Raw genomic sequence first — 23,460 nt, 5'->3', positions numbered from 1 at the left:
TTGAACAACCAGACCCCTGCTGTTGATGGTGTCTTTCTTTCTTTCTTTACTGCTGTTGTTGTTGTTGTTGTTGTTTCTCGTTCTCGCTCCTCTGCAAGTCCTCTCCCTCCATGTAGAGTTCTACTTTCAAATGTGGAGGAAGCCTCCAAACACCTGTACAAGGTGTAGGAAGCCTCCAGGCACAGTTCTGGACCTGCAGTAGCCACCAAAGTCAGGAAGACGAGTGTAGCAGCAGTAATGGTGACTTTTTGTTTGTTGGCCCTGGGGCAGTCCAGTATCACCCTTATTGGTCCATCAAAAAATGTAGCCAGCTGACGACCCAAGGCAATAAGTTCGTTTACTCGCCGGTCTCACAGCAACGGAGCGCTCGCCAGCATCGACATCGTCTGCAGCCAATCACATCTGTCCTTCTATTCATGCCCTTCAACTCGTCCAATCAGATTGTTCATTTTGCTTGTCGTCGCACCGGCGCTTTGTATTGTGGGAAGGAAGCTGCCGGATTGTTGTTGGATTGTGGCCGTTTGATTCAGAACTTTTGAATTTTGCTTCGTTTATTTTTTGTTTCTGTCGGAGGACACGAGCTGGTTGAGAGGTATTTACAATGAATACTTTACTATCCATTCTCGATTGCTTCAGATTTGCAGGAGCAGACGAAGGTTCGCACTGTAAGTAAGGTGGCAGTAAGTCTGCCTCGCTGGTTATCTGGGAAACATGTCCATGCCTTCTGATGTGATACCCAAAAGACTGATAAAGATCCCAGAACACCATTTAATAAACAAAAATGACTTAGTTACCATAAATCAGTGGCCCCGATGGCATGTTCTACATGGAATAACACCCTTATTTTTATAAAACAGCACCTCCTTTGACTCGCCATGAGTAACGTCACAGGAGATCTACTGGTAATATATTTAAAAGTCTTGCTTATAACAAACATTTCCAGTAAATATCTCACTTGCTGGGTGTCACACTTTGCTGGTAACACCCCTATTGTTACAAAAACAGTCTGATTTCCAATGTGCCATTAGCAACACCGCAGAAGGTGTGCTTAATATATACATATAAAAATAAATAAACTCTGATACACATCAGTATTTGAATTGCTGCCTGATTAAAAAGGTTATATATTTTAATATGGTAGTTCAAGGTGTATAGGAAGAGCATGATTACGGCCTGTTACTTTATTGAACAAACTGAAAAGGAGTATCTTGGCCTTACATATATTGTAATCCCAAAGCTGAATGTGACTGATGTTACTGAGTTGAACTAAGTTATACTGTGTTGAATTGAACAGGCATGATGTGGAGATGCCAGTGATGGACTGGGGTTGACAATTGTAAACAATTTTACAACACCAAGTTATAGTCCAGCAATTTTATTTTAAATTCACAAGCTTTCGGAGGCTTCCTCCTTCCTCAGGTGAACGAGGAATTGAACAGAGTTAGTGTTGTGCTATTGAAATTTCAAAACCAAGTTATTATTTTGTTTTGTGATTAATAATACTCATCCTTGTCTGACATAAAAGTAGTGGAATAAAGTATTACTTGCACAGAAAATTATATTTTTGTTTAGCATTTGATACCTTCAGGGTGAGTCAAGAGTTAAATGGGTCAATTTAGTTTATGTAGGATGACTTAAGAGGCAATTAGGTATCATGCATGAAAACCTATAGAAACAAATCTAAATTTCAATCAATTATTTCTACAGTTTACAATGCAAACATTTTATGAGACTAGCCTATCTATAATCATAAGCAGGTTAGAAATTCCTATCAATTTAACTGAAAAACTTAGTTTGCAAGAACAAACTCCATTATGGTACAATGTCAAATTTAACTCTAGTTATATTGTTCATGCAGAGTGAAATAATGGAGCATGTGCACTTGGCAGCACTAGATGAAGAGGATTTGTACTCTGGATATAATGACTACAACCCAACTTATGATACAGAGGTATGGTTACTTGAACATTGGTGCTTTAAATAGTTATTTTATCAACACAAGTTTATACAGTATTTAGGTTAGAACTGAGTGGGATAAATCTGTGGTTCATTTTGTTGTAGATAAAATGTCTGATTCTGTGATTAAAGAACATTTTCTATAATACTGCTCCAATACTGTAAAAACAATTCAAAGGCAATGTAAATACAGTCAAAATCTAGTGTAACATTTTTTTGTGAACATTGTGAGATCACAAAGAGAGTATTTGTCTTTGTTAATATTATGTATTTGTATACATAATTTTCTGTGTATTTAATGAATATTAGGTAAGCATTGTTTGTAAATATTTGGGTGACAAGCTCAAAGAATATTCAAATGCGAAGAATAGTCTATTTTCCTTTCCAAAACTTTTACACTAATAATTTTTGTCACCAATAATCAAGCAGATCCTTATAATAACAATAATAATAATTTATTTTTTTCTAAAGAGAATACTAAAGGAAAAAAGAGCTGCTTAAAAATAAAATACAGAAAACACAATCATTGCATGCACAATTAGAGTTGTGTAAGACTATCCCTGTGTTTAAAAAAATATATATTATATAACCATTTTATGTTGTATGTAGGAACTAGAGAATGATGCGGCTTTTCAGCAAGCTTTGAGGACTAGCCATGGAAGGAGACCACCAGTAAGTGAATTCCAAGAATAGTTGTACTTAGATAGAGTTAATGAAGTTCATTGACATAGTGAAAACTCCTGTCCCCCACACCCGCCTTCCTCTGGATTCTTTGGCCAGTCCCAACTGTGCCCATGAGTCCAAGAAGACAATGAGCTTCTAAGTTTCTGCTGGTGAAACAATGAACTAGCTTGCATTAGAGCTGCAGTAACAGCCTGACAATTACCTGAGCTTACCAATTTTTCCTCCTTCAATGTTGCAATGCTGTGCTTCAGAATTTCCTCACCATGCCAATGGCTGAGTTCAGGAACTCAGTGGTGCAGTTTATCTCTGGTACTAATCTGCATTCCATCACTTTGTGGCATCTATGTCATTCAGCACACTACATCACTATGTCACCACAAGCTCATTCAGTGTTTTATATGGGCTTTATGTTGGTTAGTGAGCCATTTAAAACAGTCATGGTATATCTTTTTGTAAAAGGGGTCTAAATATAACTGGTGTCAATAATTTAGACAGGTAAAAAGAAATACTTGCATTTGTATACTGCCTTTCATATTGTTGAAACATCTCAGTACTTGATATGTTTTCATTGTTCAGACCTGGGTCTGTGCTAATCAGCATTTACTGTTACTTTTTGTAGTTTTGATAAAACACACTTTATCACCTGTTCTGTTCCTTTACAAAAGTTAATGGGATTTAGAAAAAGACTGACTTATTACCAAAGTGAAACATGTGAATCACCTTTGAAGCCTAAGGTTACCAAATGTGTTTTAACAATTATTTTGTAGATGACTGCAAAAATGCCAAGTACTGCAGCAGTACGTTCCTTCGGGAATATGGGGGTATGTACAACATATTAAGCAATACCTGTGTAGTAGTTTGTAATCACTGAAAATAATTTGATTAGTGCTATAACTGCTATTGTTTAAAATTACTGTGAGCTATATACCTTGTGTGATGTGCACTTTATGTATAGCATGCACAATATAATATATTTTCATAGAATGTCTTTAACATTGTTGTCTCCTTTCTATATATCCCCAACTCCTCACCTTGCCCCACACCATAACTCACCTGAGGGTTTGTGGGTAACTTGCTCCCACCCCTGCACTAATGCTACTACAGCCAGCTCTTCAGAGGTATGCAAGAGTGGGCTGAGGTGACTTGTCCTCTAATTTTCAAACTCTCCTGGCCTGGACATTTTGCCATGAAGACTTAGCTGAATTAGGACTTCAATGTGTGAGTAATCATTGATATGAACCTGGATCTTACCATTCCATGACACATCAAGTTGGGTCTCCAATAGACTACGCCATCTTGTCCTTTGGAGCAATCGTAGATGGCTTTATGGGACTTGACTTTCAAAGTAAAGCAATTTAGAATGCAAATAATAGTGTTTTGTTAATCAGCCAATTAAAAGACAGCTGGTCAAGCTGCAGTACTGGCTATTTGAATTCAAAGGCCCCGATATTTACGGGGAGGAAGGGAGGGAGCAGATGCAACTGTCAGCGACTGGAAAACCCGGAGATACTGGAAAGGCCCAAATTTAACAGCAGGACCTGATTTTAATTTTTTTTCTCTGTTTCCCGCCTGGCAGCTGGCCAGATTCAGAGGCTAGCTGGCTGCCAGACGGGAAGGCTTGCTGTAGAAGGCCACAGCCAGGGATTGGAGAGGAGGGAGGGAGAGATCGTGTGGGGGGTTGGCTGATCACGGGGGTGAGGGGGGCAGGCGGAAAGACATCGGATCGCGGGGATGGGCCGACCGCAGGGTGGGAGGGGGACATCAGATCACGGGGTGTCGGCCGATCCTGGGAGGGGGGAGGTTGGGATTAAACCACGTAGAGAGCTTTGCCCTACTTTTCATCAGAGTGCTTCTCCCTGAAAATGAGTAATTATATGGAAAAAATATTTCATTCCCCAGTGATATCTCTCGCCTTGATGCATGTATAAAGCTTTGCATACAGTTTTTTGTGCACCTACACTTGGATTCATAGTATCATAGCATGTTACAGCATGGAATCATAAAAAGGTTACAGCACGGAAGGGGGCCATTTGGCCCATCGAGTCCGCGCCGGCTCTTTGCAAGAGCAACCCAGATAGTCCCACTCCCCCCCCCCCCCCCCCCCCCCACCCAATCCCCATAGCCCTGCAAATTTTTTACTTTCATGTACTTATTCAGTTCCCTTTTGAAGGCCATGATTGAATCTGCCTCCACCACCCCCTCAGATGGAGGCCATTTGGCCCATCGTGCCTGTGCCAGGTCTTTGAAAGAGCTATCCAGTTAGTTCCATTCTCCTACTCTTTCTTCATAGCCCTGTAAATTTTTTCCCTTCAAGTATCTATCCAATTCCCTTTTGAAAGTTATTACTGAATTTGCTTCCCCCACCTTTTCAGGCGGTGCATTCCAGATCGTAACAATTCTCTGCCTAAAAAAATGTTTCCACATGTCGCTTCTGTTCTTTTGCCAATCACCTTAAATCTGTGTCCTCTGGTTACCGACTCTTCTGCCACTGGAAACAGTTTCTCCTTATTTACTCTATTAAAATCGTTCATGATTTTGAACACCCCTATCAAATCTCCTCTTACCCTTCTCTGCTCTAACGAGAACAACTCCAGCGTCTCCAGTCTCTCCAAATAACTGAAATCCCTCATCCATGGCGTCATTCTAGTAAATCTCTTCTGCACCATCTCTAAGGCCTTAACATCCTTCCTAAATTGTGCTGCCCAGAATTGAACACAATTCTCCAGCTGCAGCCTAAACAGTGTTTTATAAAGGTTTAGCATAACTTCCTTGCTTTTGTACTCTATGCCTCTAATAATAAAGCCAGGATCCCAAATGCTTTTTAACAGCCTTCTCAACTTGTCCTGCCACCTTCAAAGATTTGTGTACATTCATATATGTTTCAGTTTTCTATTTTATGTCAGTGATGTATAGATGAGCATTTGTACTGTAAAGTTACTAGAAATTTCTTGTGTTCTCCACATCATTTATATATAAATGTTTTAATGAAGTAAATGGTGGGGGTAAATACTATGAGAAAATCAGAGACAATGGGCCCATGATTTCCAATGCACACTCATGACATACAAGGTACCTCAACATGAGCAAGGATTTGGAAATTTACCCTATAGAGCACACATTTGAATAGTGTTTCAATCGCTTATTTCAGCATAGAACCTTGTTGTTCCATGATATGTCGCTATAGTAAAACGGTGAATTCCTTGTCTCATTATTAAATCACATAAAAATTAGATCATTATTTTAGTTTCTGACTACCAACTGGCTGATTGTTGTCCTTTGCTTCTGTTAAGTGGAAATACAACCAAATAAGATAACTGTACATTCGTAATTCTACTCCACTCATAAATGTTACCCAAAGATTTTAGCCCCAAAATTCCTGGGGATCGGCATCTGCTAATGCAAGTGCTCCACCCTAGTCTAGGCTGAGGACTGCTTCTGGAATCCTGTCATTTTCATGGCCAGGGCCGTCGGCCGACACCTGCAAGGGTGAGTCAACACTGCCTATCGATTGACCCTTGTAAGGCAAAACAGCTCAAAACTGCTTTGCTTTAGGTCCATCTCTTAAAGTCCACCCTCCAAGAAGAACACTGCACCATCTCTAGTTGTGAAAATGCCCAGGTGACTTTTTCCTAAGCCTCTGCTTCACATGGAGCAAAGCAGTGGTCTGACCGTCAAAACTTCTTTTCCTTCTAGTGTATGGCTCTTTTCCCCTGTTGCCTCACTCCTATGGTCAGCTGATATTGGGAGTTCACAGTGGGATATATTTTTCCTGTTTTATACTCACAGCATCTTTTTCAATAACATTAGTAAAAGAAAAATAAACCCAGTATGAGAAGTCTTAAAATACTCACTTAATATGAACCTTCAAACAACACTATCTTCACATTTACTTCTCTTGTATAATATGTTAATATATTAAGTGTATTTTAACAAATGTTTTTTCAAATTTAGGCAAGGGTGCCATTGACCTCTTCAATGGGAAGGCCTGCAACTGGGGCTATTCAGGTAAGATAGTAATCAACTTCTTTTTAACGATCTACTGGACACAGCATTTCTGGTTATCAACAACAAATTATTACTCAATAATAAACATTCATCCTGGTTAACTTTCTGCCCTTCATTTTGTTGTTGTATAATTATATTAGATTTCCTCAGTATTAAACACTATCGGCCATTCCTCTTCCCAATTGTTAAGTCTCTGGATTTTGTATCTTTGAATTATATCGTTATCCTAATTTTTTACACAGCATCATCTGAAACTCAGATATTTTGCTGTCAACATTCTACTGGTACAACTACCCAATTAGGATCATGACCATTGATCATTACCCTTTGTTTAATATTATGCAGCCACTTTATTATCAAGTTTACAATTTAGGCTTTCCTCGCTGGATCTTTTAGTTTGTCACAGGTTTCCTATGCAACACTTATCAAGTGTTTTCTGAAAGATAAGCTTTATAATATTAACTGTATTAACTTCCTCCAGCAGTTTTGTTACAACATTCCAATGATTGTGAATCGTGTTCTATTTTTCATAAAACATTGGCAGCTTGGAATTCTGCCCTAACATTTGTTCAATTTACTTGGTTTGATTCCTTTATATTAGGACAGGATTGTATTGTGGTACTGTGTTACTACAAAGATATTTTGGTTGTGCATCAACAGAAAAATGTGGCAGTATAACTTAAATATCAGATTCCAATCTGGCACTCCAGCCCAGTAAATCGAAGAGGCCTTTTCACATTGGCCTGAGTGTCTGTACAAAATATTTTAACTTATGACTGAATGGACACTCCTGTTATGTAGGTGTTAATACTCACGAAGCCCCTGAACCCCAGGAGCTAGCTTATGATGCCTTAATGAAATAATTATTTTGTTGTCCATTATGTTTTGTCAGAGCATTTACTACTACTGCTTTAGTCCACCTAATGTTTTTAACTACTCTGATGTATTTCATCCACTCTTGATACAGAATGACTGTTAAAAGTACCACAGTTTTTTTTAATGGTCAGCTGTGTGAAGGAAAATTTAAAGGAGTGAGACCCGGTTTGTAGTGAGTTCTTCAGGCTCAGAACAATTTATTATAAATTAAAAATTGTCAGTAGTCTCAAAATTCTAATGATAGTGCGCCTGTAGTTGGCGCTGTGAATTAAAGTACATGGCTCAATTAACTTGAGTGGGACTCCACCTAACATTACATGACATTCTTCTGTGGTCTGCCTTTACTATGCAGATACTTAAAATGCATTATATTTTGAAATTCCTTATTAACCTTTGTATTTAAAAGCAATGATATAGTTTAAGTATCTTATTTTGCATAAAAGTGGTAGAAACAAAAACATAAAATGTCCCTATTATCTTAGAATCATAGAATCGTTACAGCACAGAAGGAGACAAATCAGCCCATCGAGCCTGTGCCGGCTCTTTGTAAGAACAATCCAGTTAGTCCCATTCCCCCGCTCTTTCCTCGTAGCCCTGCAAATTTTTTCCCTTCAAATATTTACCCAATATCCTTTTTGAAAGTCACGATTGAATCTGCATCCACCACCCTTTCAGGCAACGCATTCCAGATCATAACTACTCGCTGCGTGAAGAAGTTTTTCCTCACATCGCCTTTGGTTCTTTTGCCAATCACCTTAAATCTGTGACTTCTGGTTTTCGACCCTTCCGCCAGTGGGAACGGTTTCTCTTTATTTACTTTATCTGAACCCTTCATGATTCTATCAAATTTCTATCAAATCTCCTTTCAACCTTCTCTGCTCTAAGGAGAACAACCCCAGCTTCTCCAGTGTATCCATGTAACTGAAGTCCCTCATCCCCGGAGCCATTCTGGTAAATCTTTTCTGCACCCTTTCTAAGGCCTTCACATCCTTTCTGAAGTGCGGTGCCCAGAATACTCTAGTTGTGGCTGAAACAGTGTTTTATAAAGGTTCAACATAACTTCCTCGATTTTGTACTCTATGCCTCTATTTATAACGCCAAGGATCCCGTATGCTTTTTTAACCGCTTTCTCAACAAGTTCTGCTACCTTCAAAGATTTGTGCACGTATACCCCCAGGTCACTCTGTTGCTGCACCCCCTTTAGAATTGTACCATTTAGTTTACATTGCCTCTCCTTGTTCTTCCTGCCAAAATGTATCACTTCGCACTTCTCTTCATTAAATTTCATCTACTGTAGAACATGAGAACATAAGAAATAGGAGCAGGAGTAGGCCATATGGCCCCTCGAGCCTGCTTTGCCATTCAATCAGATCATGGCTGAACTTCAATCTCAACTTCACTTTCCTGCCCGATCCCCATATCCCTTGATTCTCCTAGAGTGCAAAAATGTATCAAAAATGTTACATATATACTCAACGACTCAGCATCCACAACCCTCTGGGGTAGAGAATTCCAAAGATTCACAACCCTCTAAGTGAAGAAATTCCTCCTCATCTCAGTCTTAAGTGGCCGACACCTTATCCTGCGACTGTGCCCTCTAGTTCTAGACTCTCCAACCAGGGGAAACAGCCTCTCAGCATCTTTTCATCTTTACTGCTCCGTTTACCATTCCTTTGATGGAAGCCACTTTTCATGTTAGTGACCCGATACTGTTGATGGTGACATTTTGGATCTTCCACTATAACTGAAGCAAGGGAAGCAATCAAACTCTTATCTGTCGGATGAGACAATAAATCGAGGCCCTGTCTGCCCTCTCAGGTGGACATAAAAGATCCCGTGGCACTATTTCGAAGAAGAGCAGGGGAGTTCTCCTCGGTGTCCAGGTGAATATTTATCCCTCAACCAACATCACTAAGACAGATTATCTAATCTTTATCATACTGCTGTTTGTGGGACCTTGCTGTGCGCAAATTGGTTACCGCGTTTCCTACATTACAACTGTGACTACACTTCAAAAGTACTTTATGGCTCGTAAGATGCTTTGGGATGTCCGGAGGTTGTGATAAATGCAAATTCTTTCCTTTTTAGGAAAGCTTCTTTTGAATCGACTGATGCTTGCCAGTGAGCAGTACTTACCTGACTGCTGCTCCCGAGGTCAATCTCCCTGTGTGCTCCTTTCCACCAGCCCTTTTTGAAGTTGTCCTCCTCTCTGTGGCTTCAACCTCTTATCCCAAATCACCCATTGTGATAGGTGTCCGGCAATGGTTCCCATTCCATGCATTCCATGTTCCACTCCTGCTGTCTGGATTTCCTGTTCACTGCACCCTACCCCTAGCTGGCTAGCTTCCTCATGTCTCAACCCCTCCCCAGCCCTTGCTAGCTGAATTTCCCATGCCTGCAACTCCACCTGTCCTGCTGATCTGAATTACCCTTCCTCAGCAATCCTCCAATACCACACTTGCTGGCTTCCTGTGCCTTAACCCCTGCTACTTCCATTAACTGAATTTTCTGGAGCTAGCAGCCCTCCCATCCTCTTGCCTGCCACATTGGCTGAATTTTGTAATGAGCTCAGCACCTCCCTCCCACCTATGAGGATTTACCAGCAGAAGTGCTGTCCACTGAACAGCGGCCCTTCCTGTGCCCCTTCTTTTCCCCTCTCCTCCTCCGTCCCATCACCCCTCTCCCTCACCTCCTCTCCTCTCCCCATCCCTTCTCTCCTTTCCCCTATCTCCCTCCTCCTTTTCCTCCTCCTCTTCCACCTACTTGCTCCATCTTAGCCCCCCGCTCCCTCTTAGCCCCCCGCTCCCTCTTAGCCCCCCGCTCCCTCTTAGCCCCCCGCTCCCTCTTAGCCCCCCGCTCCCTCTTAGCCCCCCGCTCCCTCTTAGCCCCCCGCTCCCTCCGAGCCCCCCGCTCCCTCTTAGCCCCCCGCTCCCTCTTAGCCCCCCGCTCCCTCTTAGCCCCCCGCTCCCTCTTAGCCCCCCGCTCCCTCTTAGCCCCCCGCTCCCTCTTAGCCCCCCGCTCCCTCTTAGCCCCCCGCTCCCTCTTAGCCCCCCGCTCCCTCTTAGCCCCCCGCTCCCTCTTAGCCCCCCGCTCCCTCTTAGCCCCCCGCTCCCTCCGAGCCCCCCGCTCCCTCCGAGCCCCCCGCTCCCTCTTAAGCACCTGGTCCCCCTTGGCCCCCCGCTCCCCCTTGGCCCCCCGCTCCCCCTTGGCCCCCCGCTCCCCCTTGGCCCCCCGCTCCCCCTTGGCCCCCCGCTCCCCCTTGGCCCCCCGCTCCCCCTTGGCCCCCCGCTCCCCCTTGGCCCCCCGCTCCCCCTTGGCCCCCCGCTCCCCCTTGGCCCCCCGCTCCCCCTTGGCCCCCCGCTCCCCCTTGGCCCCCCGCTCCCCCTTGGCCCCCCGCTCCCCCTTGGCCCCCCGCTCCCCCTTGGCTCCCCCTTGGCCCCCCGCTCCCCCTTGGCCCCCCGCTCCCCCTTGGCCCCCCGCTCCCCCTTGGCCCCCCGCTCCCCCTTGGCCCCCCGCTCCCCCTTGGCCCCCCGCTCCCCCTTGGCCCCCCGCTCCCCCTTGGCCCCCCGCTCCCCCTTGGCCCCCCGCTCCCCCTTGGCCCCCCGCTCCCCCTTGGCCCCCCGCTCCCCCTTGGCCCCCCGCTCCCCCTTGGCCCCCCGCTCCCCCTTGGCCCCCCGCTCCCCCTTGGCCCCCCGCTCCCCCTTGGCCCCCCGCTCCCCCTTGGCCCCCCGCTCCCCCTTGGCCCCCCGCTCCCCCTTGGCCCCCCGCTCCCCCTTGGCCCCCCGCTCCCCCTTGGCCCCCCGCTCCCCCTTGGCCCCCCGCTCCCCCTTGGCCCCCCGCTCCCCCTTGGCCCCCCGCTCCCTCGCTCCCTACTCCCCTCTCCCCCTCGTACTCACCTCTCGCCCTCCTACTCCCCTCTCCCCCTCGTACTCACCTCTCGCCCTCCTACTCACCTCTCGCCCTCGTACTCACCTCTCGCCCTCCTCACCTCTCGCCCTCCTACTCCCCTCTCCCTCTCTCGCCCCCCCCTCCTCTCTCGCACCTCCTCTCCCCTCCTACTCCGTTCCCCCCTCACCCATCCCTTACCCTGCTTACATAAATATTGCCCTTGGTGTTGACTCCCATGTGCATTGCCATGGCATATAGACTAGTTATATAAAATTGTAATGTGGGTCACAAAATTCTATCCCCCACGGATCACTTCCTATTTCCCCACCCCTAAGGTATTTTTCCTATCTTCACCTGCACAGATACTTTTCTTATCCCCTTCTGCCCCTGCTGAGGTACTTTCCCTCCCACTTCCTCCCTCTCTCACCCTCCTTCTCCCTATATCCCCAATTTCTTCCCCCCTCCTTCCCCATTATTCCAATTATCTCCACAACTCTAACCATGCTTGACCAGAAGATGACACTATCTGTGTGCAAGGCGACTAGTTTTCTAAATTTTCACTTCATGAATTTTGTCATTTATCTCATATTATTCATATTTACATATTTTAAAGAGAGTGATTTTATGATCTTTTTTATGTATGGTAAAATGCCTTGATACAATCCACTTTAAAAGTGAAGAATCACTGAGTTGTTTACATCTATTCTTTAAGGACGGAATCTCTGTTGCTAGACCTATGACAGCAGTGCGTGCAGCTGGCTATTCTTCCGCAGCTTACAGAGGTTTGTTTAATTTGAAATATTTCACTAGATAATTATGGATCATGGAGGCCATTTGGCCTATTTCAGCTCATCCATCCAAAAAAAAACCTGACGTTCTGTCATTGCCATATGCAATTGGCCCTTAAATGATTCTAGAATTTTCACTTCTCCGGCCTTTTCTGGGAGTCCATTCCGTGTATGTGTGAAAAATTCACTGTTTGTGTGAAAAAGAGCATCCTGATGTCAGACCTGATTTTGCTTGTGACCCCTTGTTCTACTCTCTCAATTTAAAATAATTTTCCAGATTTAACTTTTTCCATACTGTTTCCAGTCTTGTACACCTCTGTATAATCACCTCTTAGACATTTTGCATTGGGTTTCTGAGTCCAAATCATTGATATAAATGAGAAACAGTAGTGGCCCCAACATTGATTCCCGCGTCAACCCACTTAGTACTTCCCCTCCCCGCCCCCAACAATCCGACGTAACTCCCCTAACGAGTACCATCATTTTTTACCCTTTGGCTAATTTCATATCCATTCCCAAGGTTTGCCCGAATCCCTAAAGCTTTGAACTTAACTAATAGCTCTTTGTGTGATTAACATTCTCAAATAGATTCTGGAAGTGGAGATACAGCATATCACAGGACTTACTACACTCCACCTGGGATGTTACTTCCTCAAAGAAGTTAAGAAGATTGGTCAGGCTGGATATTTTCCTTCTGAAGCCATGTTATCTGCTGTTAATTAAGTAATTATTGTACAGATAGTCTCCAAGTTACATCTGATAATCAATTCCATTATTTTGCATGGTATGTAGTAGGACTGGGTCTGTAGTTGCCTGACTTTGCTTTGTCACCTTTTTTGAATATACATAGAAGTTAGAACACAGAAACAGATCATTTGGCCCAACTAGTCTGCGTCGGCGTTTACCCTCCATGCAAATAAATAGTTCTAATCAAATTTACCCATCCTGTTCCCATATCCCTTCAACCTCTTTTCCTTCATCCACCTATCAATTAAATCTGAAATGTTGACATAATTTCTGCCTCAACCACTAACCCTGGAAGTGAATTCCACAGCTTCACAACTCTCTTGTGTAAAGAAATTTCTCCTGCTCTCTGTTCTAAATCTTCTACATTTAATCTTGTATCTATGACCCCTTGTTCATGACCTCTCACCTACTGGAAACAGCCTGCTTCTATCTACCCTATCTAATTTTTTCATAATATGGGACATATTGGGGGTAATTTTAGGAGGCAAATGCGGGTGCATTGGGGGCTGGGAGTTCCGAAAATCGCGCAAATCCTGCTCTGGTTCAGAAGCCGGCTCCAACCCGCCGGCTTCCGAGTTTCCCAGGGACCCACCTATGTGCGCACGGGTGATCCGAAACTGGAAGTCCCGCCGGCAATTAAAGCTGGCAGGATGACAGTTAAAGAGCCAAATGTACTTCATTGAGCTACTTAAGGCACTTTACCTTTGACAGAGTAAGTGATTAGAAAGATTTTTAACTTACCTGGGCAGCTTGCCCACTGCTTCTGATCCATGCCTGGTGAAACCAGACGTGAAGGGCCGGATCAGGGAGAAAGAAACTAAATAAATTAAATTTTTAAAAATGCAATGACATTAAAACACTAAATGCACCTACCTTTGAAACCTGCTCCGATGTCCCCCTCTTCACCATCCCGATCCTCCCCCGATCTCGCCCCCCCGCCACGATCTTCCCCCTCAGTCGTCCCCCGCCCCCGGTCTTCCAGTCCAGTGCCGGATGACGTCTGGCTCTCTCTGCTTCCCGCCACCCCCCCCCCCCCCCCCCTGCCTCGTGTTGCAGCTCCTGATGGCAGCCAGCCTGTCAATCAGGCTAGGTGACGGGCGTGAAACCCAGAGAGGACGTTAATCATCAGCAATCAACGTGCAATTGCGTTGGAAACAGTAAGTTTGGTTCATGCGGGTTTGTCGCGTGCCCAATCGTCCCCTCCCCCCCCCCCCCCCCCCCTGCTGCCAACCCGCCTCCCCGCTAATATCGAGGCCATTGACTCTATTTCAATCTACTGGAACCTACCCAGTGACTCTCTTATCATGATTGTCAATGCCTCGCAATTCTCAATTCTCGCCCCATTCTCCTTTAGCACTCTGAGATAAATCCCCAGGGATAAATGATATTTATTGTTTTTAAGCCTTTTTAGCCTGTCTAGGAATTTCATATCAGTTATGTCGGAGTTCTTAATTTTGCCTGGGATAACTCTGTTTGAAAGTAAAGGCAGCATTTCTTCATAATTTTTTAAAATTTGGTTACTTCAGGCTCTGCATTTGATCCACTGGGACAATCAAGAGGTCCTGCTGCTCCTCTAGAAACAAAGAATGAAGATACGTAAGTTAGAGTTAATAGTTAATAATTCATTGAATAATACAGCAGATCTTCTCTGTAACATTGAGGTAGATTTTTATCCTTACTGCCTGGGCATTAAGCATCATCTGGGTGGAGCGCAGAGAAAATCAGGCAGGTGTATCACACGCCTATAATAGAACCTGCCTGCTTTTTCTTCCATTAATTTAAATGAGAGGAAAATCAGTCACATTCCCTTACCGAAGTGCAATCTTCCTCACCACATTTTCCTTTCTGCACTTCATCTAGATGATGCTTAGTGGCTAGGTGGTAAAAGTGACCGGATCAAGTCGACTGACCGTTTTACACCCTACCTGATTTTACTCTCTGTTGAGTGGTAGCACTCTCGCCTCTGAGTTAGATGGTTGTGGGTTCAAGTCCCACTCCAGAAACTTGAGCACATAATCCAGGCTAGCACTTCAGTGCAGTACAGAGGGAGCGCTGCATTGTCAAAGGTGCCACCTTTTGGATGGGACGTTAAACCGAGGCCCCGTATGCCCTCTCAGGTGGACATAAAAGATCCTATGGCACTATTTGAAAAAGAGCAGGGGAGTTATCCCTGGTGTCCTGGCCAATATTTATCCCTCAATCAACATCACTAAAACAGATTATCTGGTCATTATCACATTGCTATTTGTGGAATCTTGCTGGGCGCAAATTGGTTGTTGTGTTTCCTACATTACAACAGTGACTACACTTTAAAAAGTACTTTGTTGGCTGTAAATCGCTTTGGGATGTCCTGAGGTTGTGAAAGGCACTATATAAATGCAAGTTCTTCTTTAATAAATCTGGCACCAGAAAAAAATTGATTATGAAAGCTACCAGATTGTCATAAAAACCCAACTGATTTACAAATGTCCTACAGGGAAGGGAGCCTGCCACCCCTACCTGGTCTGGCCTACACGTGATTCCAGTCCCACAATAAATGGTTGACTCTTAATGCCCTCAGGGTATCCATGGATGCACAATAAATGCTGCTTTGTCAGTATCGCTTACATCCCTAAAACTACAAGAGGCTGAGCTAGCTGAATTATGCCTTGCATCATTTGTGCATTATTTGTTTGGGTTAGTCCTTTGGATATAATATTTTGTGTTCCATTTGGAGTAGAGCTATGCAGGAATTTGTACATAAAATATGCATGGTACTGTACTTGATAAAAGATACTACAATCTAATGTTACTAGGATAAACAATGATTTTTATTTATTATTATGCAGTATATGCAGTTTAGGTTTAAATTTATATTTAGACCTAATATACCTGCAGCTGGAAACAGTGCCAAAGTATTCTTCCAGGTGGAACAAAAGCACACCTTTCTGCTTCCAGAGCTCCAGTAGCTTTTGTGCAATTTTTTGATGGTCTTAAATTCATAGTTGCATTCAAATTTCCTTCCTTTCAGTTAATTTCACTCAACTAGATGGTCTAGAAAATGCTTTGAATAGCTTTTAAAATACATTTTCATTGGAGGACTGGATATTATATAATTTTTTGGCAACTCAGTAACAGATGCCAAAGCAATATTTAATGCAGAACATTTTTTAGTTGTCTGATACAAATTATTATAGATCTCACCAAAATTTATAATTGTGCTTCCCATACAATCTCTTTTAGGCCAGAAGAAAAGGTTAAGAATTTAGAGAAGATTGTAAATGAGTTCATTGAAGAAAGTTGCATTGCCAATGGGAATGGAGACCTGCAGTTGGTAAGAATCTCACCTGCCGAACATGTTCAACAAACATAGAATCAGACAACACAGAAGGAGGCCATTTGGCCTATCGTGCCTGTGCCGGCTCTTTGAAAGAGCTATCTAATTAGCCCCACTTCCCTGTGCTTTCCCCATAAATCTGCAAATGTTTCCTTTTCAAGTATTTAACCAATTTCCTTTTGAAAGTTACTATTGAATCTGCTTCCACCACCCTTTTAGGCAGTGCATTCCAGATCATGACAACTCGCTGCTTAAAAAATTCTCCTAATTTCCCCTGTGGTTCTTTTGCCAATTACCTTAAATCTGTGTTTTCCTGCCAGTGGAAACAGTTTCTCACAAAGTGCTCTATTAAAACCCCTCATGTTTGAACACCTCTGTTAAATCTCCCCTTAATCTTCTCTGCTCTAAAGAGAGCAATACCAGCTTCTCTTATCTCTCCACATAACCTCATCCCTGGTATGATTCCAGTAAATCTCCGCTGCACCGTCTCCAAGGCCATGACATCCTTCCTAAAGTGTGGTACCCAGAATTGGACACAAGCTGAAGCCTGACCAGTGATTTCTAAATGTTTGGAACAACTTACTTGTTTTTGTATGCCATGCCTCTATTTATAATGCCAAGGATCCCAAATGTTTTTTTAACAGCCATATCAACTTGTCCTGCCACCTTCAAAGATTTGTGTACGTAAACCCCCAGGTCTCTCTGTTCCTGCACCCCCTTTAAAATTGTACCATTTAGTTTATATTGCCTTTCCTCGTTCTTCCTTTTAAAATGCATCACTTCACACTTCTCTGCATTAAATTTCATCTGCCATGTGTCTGCCCATTTCACCAGTCTGTGTCTTCCTGAAGTCTGTTACTATCCTTCTCACTGTTTACTATATTTCCAAGTTTCGTGTCATTTGCAAACTTTGAAATTATGCCCTGTATACCCAAGACCAGGTCACCAATATATATCAAAAAGATATACCGACCCTTGGGGGAATATCACTGTATACTCCCCTCTAATCTGGTAAACAACTATTCACCACTAATCTCTGCTTTCTGTCCCTTAGCCAAATTTGTATCCGCGCTGCCACTACCCCTTTAATGCCATGGGCTTCAATTTTGCTAATGAGCCTATTATGTGGTACTTTATCAAATGCCTTTTGAAAGTCCAACATCAATCATACTAGCCTCATCAACCCTCTCCGTTACTTCATCAAAGCACTCTGAATCAAGTTAGTCAAACACAATTTGTCTTTAACAAATCCGCGCTGGCTGTAATTTATCAGTCCACGTTTTTCCAGGTGACAATTTAGTACCTCAGCCATGCCCTCCTTTTTGGTCCCTAATCGGTCCACCCTTCCTTTGATTATCCTTTCACTATTTATATTTTTATCAACATACAGGCAGGAAAAGACCAGCTTGTCCATCAAGACTGCCCCACACCTCATGATGGCTGGAGCATCATGACTAGACACTTCCCATCCCCCATCTGCAGCCATGCAGATGGGGGATGGGAAGTGTCTAGTCATGATGCTGGGAGAAGCAAAAAAACAGAGAAAAATCCAGGGCCAATGAGGGGAAAAAAACTTTAGAAAATTCCTCTCCGACCCCCCTCAGGCAATTGAAACCAGTCCAGGAGATCACAATATTGTGTGTTTCATTCTGTAAGTTAAGTTCTGAACATATAAAAGTTTCTAAAGAGAGCAACAGTTCCAGACATAATTTGTAATAAGTTTCAACAGGAAGGGTTAGCTTTGCTCAGTGATAGTACTCTCACCTCTGAATCAGAGATTGTGGGTTCAAACTCTACTCCAGGACTTGAGCATATGATCTTGGCTGACACATAAGGTACAGTTCTGAGGGAGTGCTGCATTGTCAGCAGTCCTGTCTTTCACTTGAGACATTAAACCAAATTGGCCCTCATCTCCACTAGATTACGTCCAAGGGGCACAGACTTAAACATGTAAGGCGGACAACTGGTTTAGCCATTCATCGCCAGATCTGGCTGGACCACATAAAGCACTATTAGGTCCTGCTCTGCCAAAACTGCTCACTCTTCCATGATCATCCTGGAATGCAAAGATAACCCCTGTCTTCTCTTCACTACAAACCGTCTTCTTAAACCCCTCTCACCTGCCTCCTCCACCCTCTCCTCCAACAACAAGTGCGAGGAGCTCATGGACTTCTTTGTCACTAAGATTGAGACCATCCGTTCAACTGCCTCCGCTGCTTCCTTCCCTTCCCCTAGTCCACCAAGCCAAACCTCCCTTAAGGTTTCCCCCTGCCCTAGCCCTGAACTTGCATCTTTCTCTAGTTTCTCTCCTGTCTCCCCCCATGCCCTCTCCGAGCTCATCTTGACCATGAGACCCACCTCCTGCTCCCATGACCCTATTACCACCAAAGGCTGACCACTCAACTTCCCTTCCTGGCCCTATGTTAGCTGATATTGTTAATGGTTCCCTCTCCTCAGGTACTGCCCCTCTCCCCTTCAAATCTGCTGTCATCACCCACCGCCTCAAAAAATACGACCCGTGACCCTTCTGTTCTTGCAAACTACTGCCCCATTTCCAAGCTTGCTTTCTTCTCCAAAGTCCTTGAACGTGTTGTCGCCTCCCAAATCTGTGCCTATCTTTCCTGTAACTCCATGTTTGAACCCCTCCAATCAGGTTTCAGCCCCTGCCGCAGCACTGAAGCGGCCCTTATCAAAGTCACAAATGACATCCTATGTGACTGTGACCGTGGTAAACGATCCCTCCTCATCCTTCTCGACCTGTCTGCAGCCTTTGAAGCGGTTGACCACACCATCCTCCTCCAACGTCTCTCCTCCGTCGTCCAGTGAGTGAGATGCCCTCACCTGGTTCCATTCTTATCTATCCAGTTGTAGCCAGAGAATCACCTATAATGGCTTCTCTTCCCGATCCTGCACTGTTACCTCTGGAGTCCCCGAAGGACCTACCCTTGGCCCCCTCCTATTTCTCATCTACATGCTGCCCCTCGGTGACATCATCCGAAAACACATAATCACGTTCCACATGTACGTTGATGACATCCAGCTTTACCTCACCACCACCTCTCTCGACCCCCTCCACTGTCTCTGATATGTCACGCTGCTTAGAATCATAGAAAGTTACGGCACAGAAGGAGGCCATTCGGCCCATCGTGTCCGCGCCGGCCGAAAAAGAACTATCCAGCTTAATCCCACTTTCCAGCACTTGGTCCGTAGCCCTATAGGTTACGGCACTTCAATTGCTCATCCAAGTACTTTTTAAATGAGTTGAGGGTTTTTGCCTTTACCACCCTTTCAGGCAGTGAGTTCCGGACCCCCACCACCCTCTAGGTGAAAACATTTCTCCTCAGCTGCCCTCTAATCCTTTTACCAATTACTTTAAATCAATGCCCCTGGTCACTGACCCCTTTGCTAAGGGAAGTAGATCCTCTCTATCCACTCTATCTAGCCCCATCATAATTTTATGTACCTCAATTAAATCTCCTCTCAGCCTCCTTTGTTCCAAAGAAAACAACCCCAAACTATCCAATCTGTTCTCATAGCTAAAATTCTTCAGCCCTGGCAACATCCTCGTAAATTTCCTCTGCACATCTCTAGCGCAATCACATCTTTCCTGTAATGTGGTGCCCAGAACTGTATGCCGTACTCAAGCTGTGGCCTAACCAATGTTTTATACAGTTCTAGCATAACCCCCTGCTCTTATATTCTAAGCCTCGGCTAGTAAAGGAAAGTATCCCATATGCTTTCTTACCCACCTTATCTACCTGTCCTGCTACCTTCAGGGATCTGTGGATATGCGCTCCAAGGTCCCTGTGTTCCTCTACACCTTTTAGTATCCTCCCATTTATTGTGTACTCCCTTGCCTTGTTTGCCCTCCCCAAATGCATTACCTCACACTTCTCTGGATTGAATTCCATTTGTCACCTTTCTGCCCACCTGACCAGTCCATTGATATCTTCCTGCAGTCTACAGCTTTCCTCCTCACTATCAACCACATGGTCAATTTTTGTATCATCTGCAAACTTCTTGATCAAGCCCCCCACATTCAAGTCCAAATCATTAATATATACCACAAAAACCAAGGGACCCAGTACTGAGCCTTGCAGGACCCCACTGGAAACAGCCTTCCAGTTGCAAAAACACCAGACAACCATTACCCTTTGCTTCCTGCCACTGAGCTAATTTTGGATCCAACTAGCCACTTTCCCTTGGATCCTATGGGCTTTTACTTTTTTGACCAATCTGCCATGTGGGACCTTGTCAAAAGCCTTGCTAAAATCCATGTACACCACATCAAATGCGCTACCCTCATCGACCCTCCTTGTAACCTGTTCAAAAATTTCAATCAAGTTAGTCAGACATGACCTTCCCTTAACAAATCCATGCTGACTGTCCTTGATTAACCCGTGCCTTTCTAAATGATGATTTATGCTGTCCCTCAGAATCGATTCCAATAATTTGCCCACCACCGAGGTTAGACTGACTGGCCTATAATTACTCGGTTTATCTCTTTCTCCCTTTTTAAACAATGGTACAATGTTAGCAGTCTTTCAATCCTCCAGCACACGCCTGTATCCAGGGAGGATTGGAAAATGATGGTCAGAGCCTCCACTATTTCTTCCCTTGCTTCTCTTAACAGCCTGGGATACATTTCATCCAGGCTTGGTGATTTATCTACTTTCAAAGATGCTAATCCCCTTAATACTTCCTCTCTCACTATGTTTATCCCATCCCATATTTCACACTCCTCCTCCTTAACTGCATTGTCCCCCTCTTTTTTTAAGACAGACGCAAAGTATTTATTAAGAACCATACCCACATCTTCCGCCTCTACACATAGGTTACCTTTTTGGTCTCTAATAGGCCCTACTCTTTCCTTAGTTATCCTCTTGCTCTTTATGTATTTATAAAACATTTTTGGGTTTTCCTTAATTTTACTTGCCAGTATTTTTTCATTCCCTATCTTTGCTTTCCTAATTTCCTTTTTAATTTCACCCCTGCACTTTCTATACTCCTCCAGGCTTTCTGCAGTATTGAGCTCTTTGTGTCTGACATAAGCTTCCCTTTTTTGCCTTATCTTACCCTGTATGCTGCTTGTCATCCAGGGGGCTCTAGATTTGGCAGTCCCACCATTTTCTTTGTTGGAACATGTTTACTCTGAACCCCTTGAATCTCCCCTTTGAATGCCTCCCCACTGCTCCGACACTGATTTGCCTTCAAGCAGCTGTTTCCAGTCCACTTTTGCTAAATCACTTCTCAGCTTAATAAAATTGGCCTTTCCCCAATTTAGAACTTTTACTTCTGTTCTAACTTTGTCCTTTTCCATAACTATGCTAAATCTAACTGAATTATGATCACTACCAGCAAAATGCTGTCCCACTGATACTCCTTCCACCTGCCCAGCTTCAGCCCCTAAAACTAAATCCGGAACTGCTCCCCCTCTTATTGGGCTGGCTACATACTGGCTAAAAAGTTCTCCTGAATGCAATTTAAGAATTCTGCGCTCTCTATACCTTTTGTACTGATTGTATCACAGTTAAAATTAGGGTAGTTGAAATCCCCTACTATTACTGCCCTATTGTTTATGCACATCTCAGAAATTTGCCTACATATTTGCTCTTCTATCTCCCTCTGACTGTTTGGGGGTCTCTTGTACACTCCCAGCAGTGTGACTGCCCCTTTTTTTGTTCTTTAGCTCAACCCATATGGCCTCATGTGATGATCCTTCTAACATATCATTCCTCCTCACAGCCGTAATTGTTTCTTTAACCAATATTGCCACCCCCCCCTTTCCTTTTTTATTCCCCTCGCTATCTCGTCTGGAAACCTTGGAACCAGGAACATTGAGCTGCCATTCCTGCCCCTGTTTACGCCTTGTTTCTGTAATAGCTAAGCTATCATATTTCCATGTGTCTATCTGTGCCCTTAGCTCATCTATCTTATTTACTATACTCCTTGCATTGAGGTATATACCATTAAGCACTACCAAACTCCTTTGTTGTCTAGATTCTAACCTTTGTTTCCTCTGCCTTCCAAACTCACTTACTCATTTTCTGCCTTCTATTTCCAGCTTAGCTTCTCTCCTTTCTGAATCTACGCTAAGGTTCCCATCCCCCTGCCAAGCTAGTTTAAAAACCCTCCCCCACAGCACTAGCAAACCTCCCCACGAGGATATTGGTCCCGGCCCTGTTGAGGTGCAACCTGTCCGGCTTGTTCAGGTCCCACCTCCCCCAGAACTGGTCGAAATGCCCCAGGAATCTAAAGCCCTCCCTCTTGCATCATCTCTCCAGCCACGCATTCATCTTCTCTATTCACCTATTTCTATACTCGCTAGGGGGTGGCATCGGGAGTAATCCGGAGATTACTACCATTGAGGTCCTGTTTATTAATCTCTTTCCTAACTCCTTCAAATCTGCCTGCAGGATCTCATCCCTCTTTCTACCTGTGTCATTGGTACCAATATGGACCACGACCTCTGGCTGTTCACCCTTCCCCTCCAGAATGTTCTGCAGCCGCTTGGTGACACCCTTGACCCTGGCATCAGGGAGGCAACATACCATTCTGGAATCTCATCTGCGGCCGCAGAAACGCCTATCTGTTCCCCTAACTATAGAATCCCCTATCGCCATTGCTCTCCTGACCTTTCTCCTCTGCCCACCCCCCCACTCCCCCATACAGCTGAGCCACAGGTGCTATGGACTTGGCTCTGGCTGCACTCCTCGGAGGAACCCTCTCCCCCATCGGTATTCAGAACTGAATACAGGTTAGAGAGCGAGATGCCCTCAGGGGACTCTGCACTGTCTGCTTGGTCCTCCTTGTCTGTCTGGCGGTCACCCAGCCCCTCCCTGCCTGCACTCTCAATCTGTGGGGTGACCACCTCCTGAAACGTGCTATCCACGAAACTCTCAGCCTCGCGGATGCATTGCAGTGATGCCAGCTGCTGCTCAAGCTCCGAAACCCGGAGCTCGAGCTCCTCCAGCTGATGACACTTCCTGACCTGTAGTTGTCCAGGACACTGGAAGCATCCTGGAGTTCCGATACGGTACAGGATGTGCATTCGACAGGACTGAGGCGCTCTGCCATGCCTCGATTTATTATATTATTAACTAAAGTTAACAAAAATAAACTTAAAGACTTTAAAAAAAAACACTCACCAGAAAAAGAACACTCACCAGCTACTCACCAATCAGCTCCTTCCCTTGTGCT

The 23,460-nt window shown here is 44.3% G+C and overlaps 1 protein-coding gene across 2 annotated transcripts in view; it reads left to right on the top strand.

Annotated features, from left to right (window-relative positions):
* Window positions 1-489: 489 nt before the first annotated feature.
* ift88 (intraflagellar transport 88 homolog) overlaps window positions 490-23,460 on the top strand; it is a 132,493-nt gene continuing 109,522 nt past the window's right edge. Inside the window, exons 1-8 of one of the 2 annotated variants that reach the window (XM_067986081.1) lie at window positions 490-592; window positions 1,859-1,951; window positions 2,566-2,628; window positions 3,408-3,461; window positions 6,592-6,645; window positions 12,122-12,191; window positions 14,471-14,540; window positions 16,167-16,257. In XM_067986081.1, the coding sequence (XP_067842182.1) occupies window positions 1,868-1,951; window positions 2,566-2,628; window positions 3,408-3,461; window positions 6,592-6,645; window positions 12,122-12,191; window positions 14,471-14,540; window positions 16,167-16,257 (486 nt within the window). In that variant the 5' untranslated portion in view covers window positions 490-592; window positions 1,859-1,867. Of the gene's footprint in view, window positions 666-1,858; window positions 1,952-2,565; window positions 2,629-3,407; window positions 3,462-6,591; window positions 6,646-12,121; window positions 12,192-14,470; window positions 14,541-16,166; window positions 16,258-23,460 lie in introns of both variants that reach the window. The other variant, XM_067986082.1, reaches the window with a different exon arrangement.

The sequence above is a fragment of the Heptranchias perlo genome, chromosome 6 (assembly GCF_035084215.1).
Source record: "Heptranchias perlo isolate sHepPer1 chromosome 6, sHepPer1.hap1, whole genome shotgun sequence".
Lineage (NCBI taxonomy): Eukaryota > Metazoa > Chordata > Chondrichthyes > Hexanchiformes > Hexanchidae > Heptranchias > Heptranchias perlo.
This window is presented reverse-complemented; position numbering and strand designations above follow the sequence as displayed.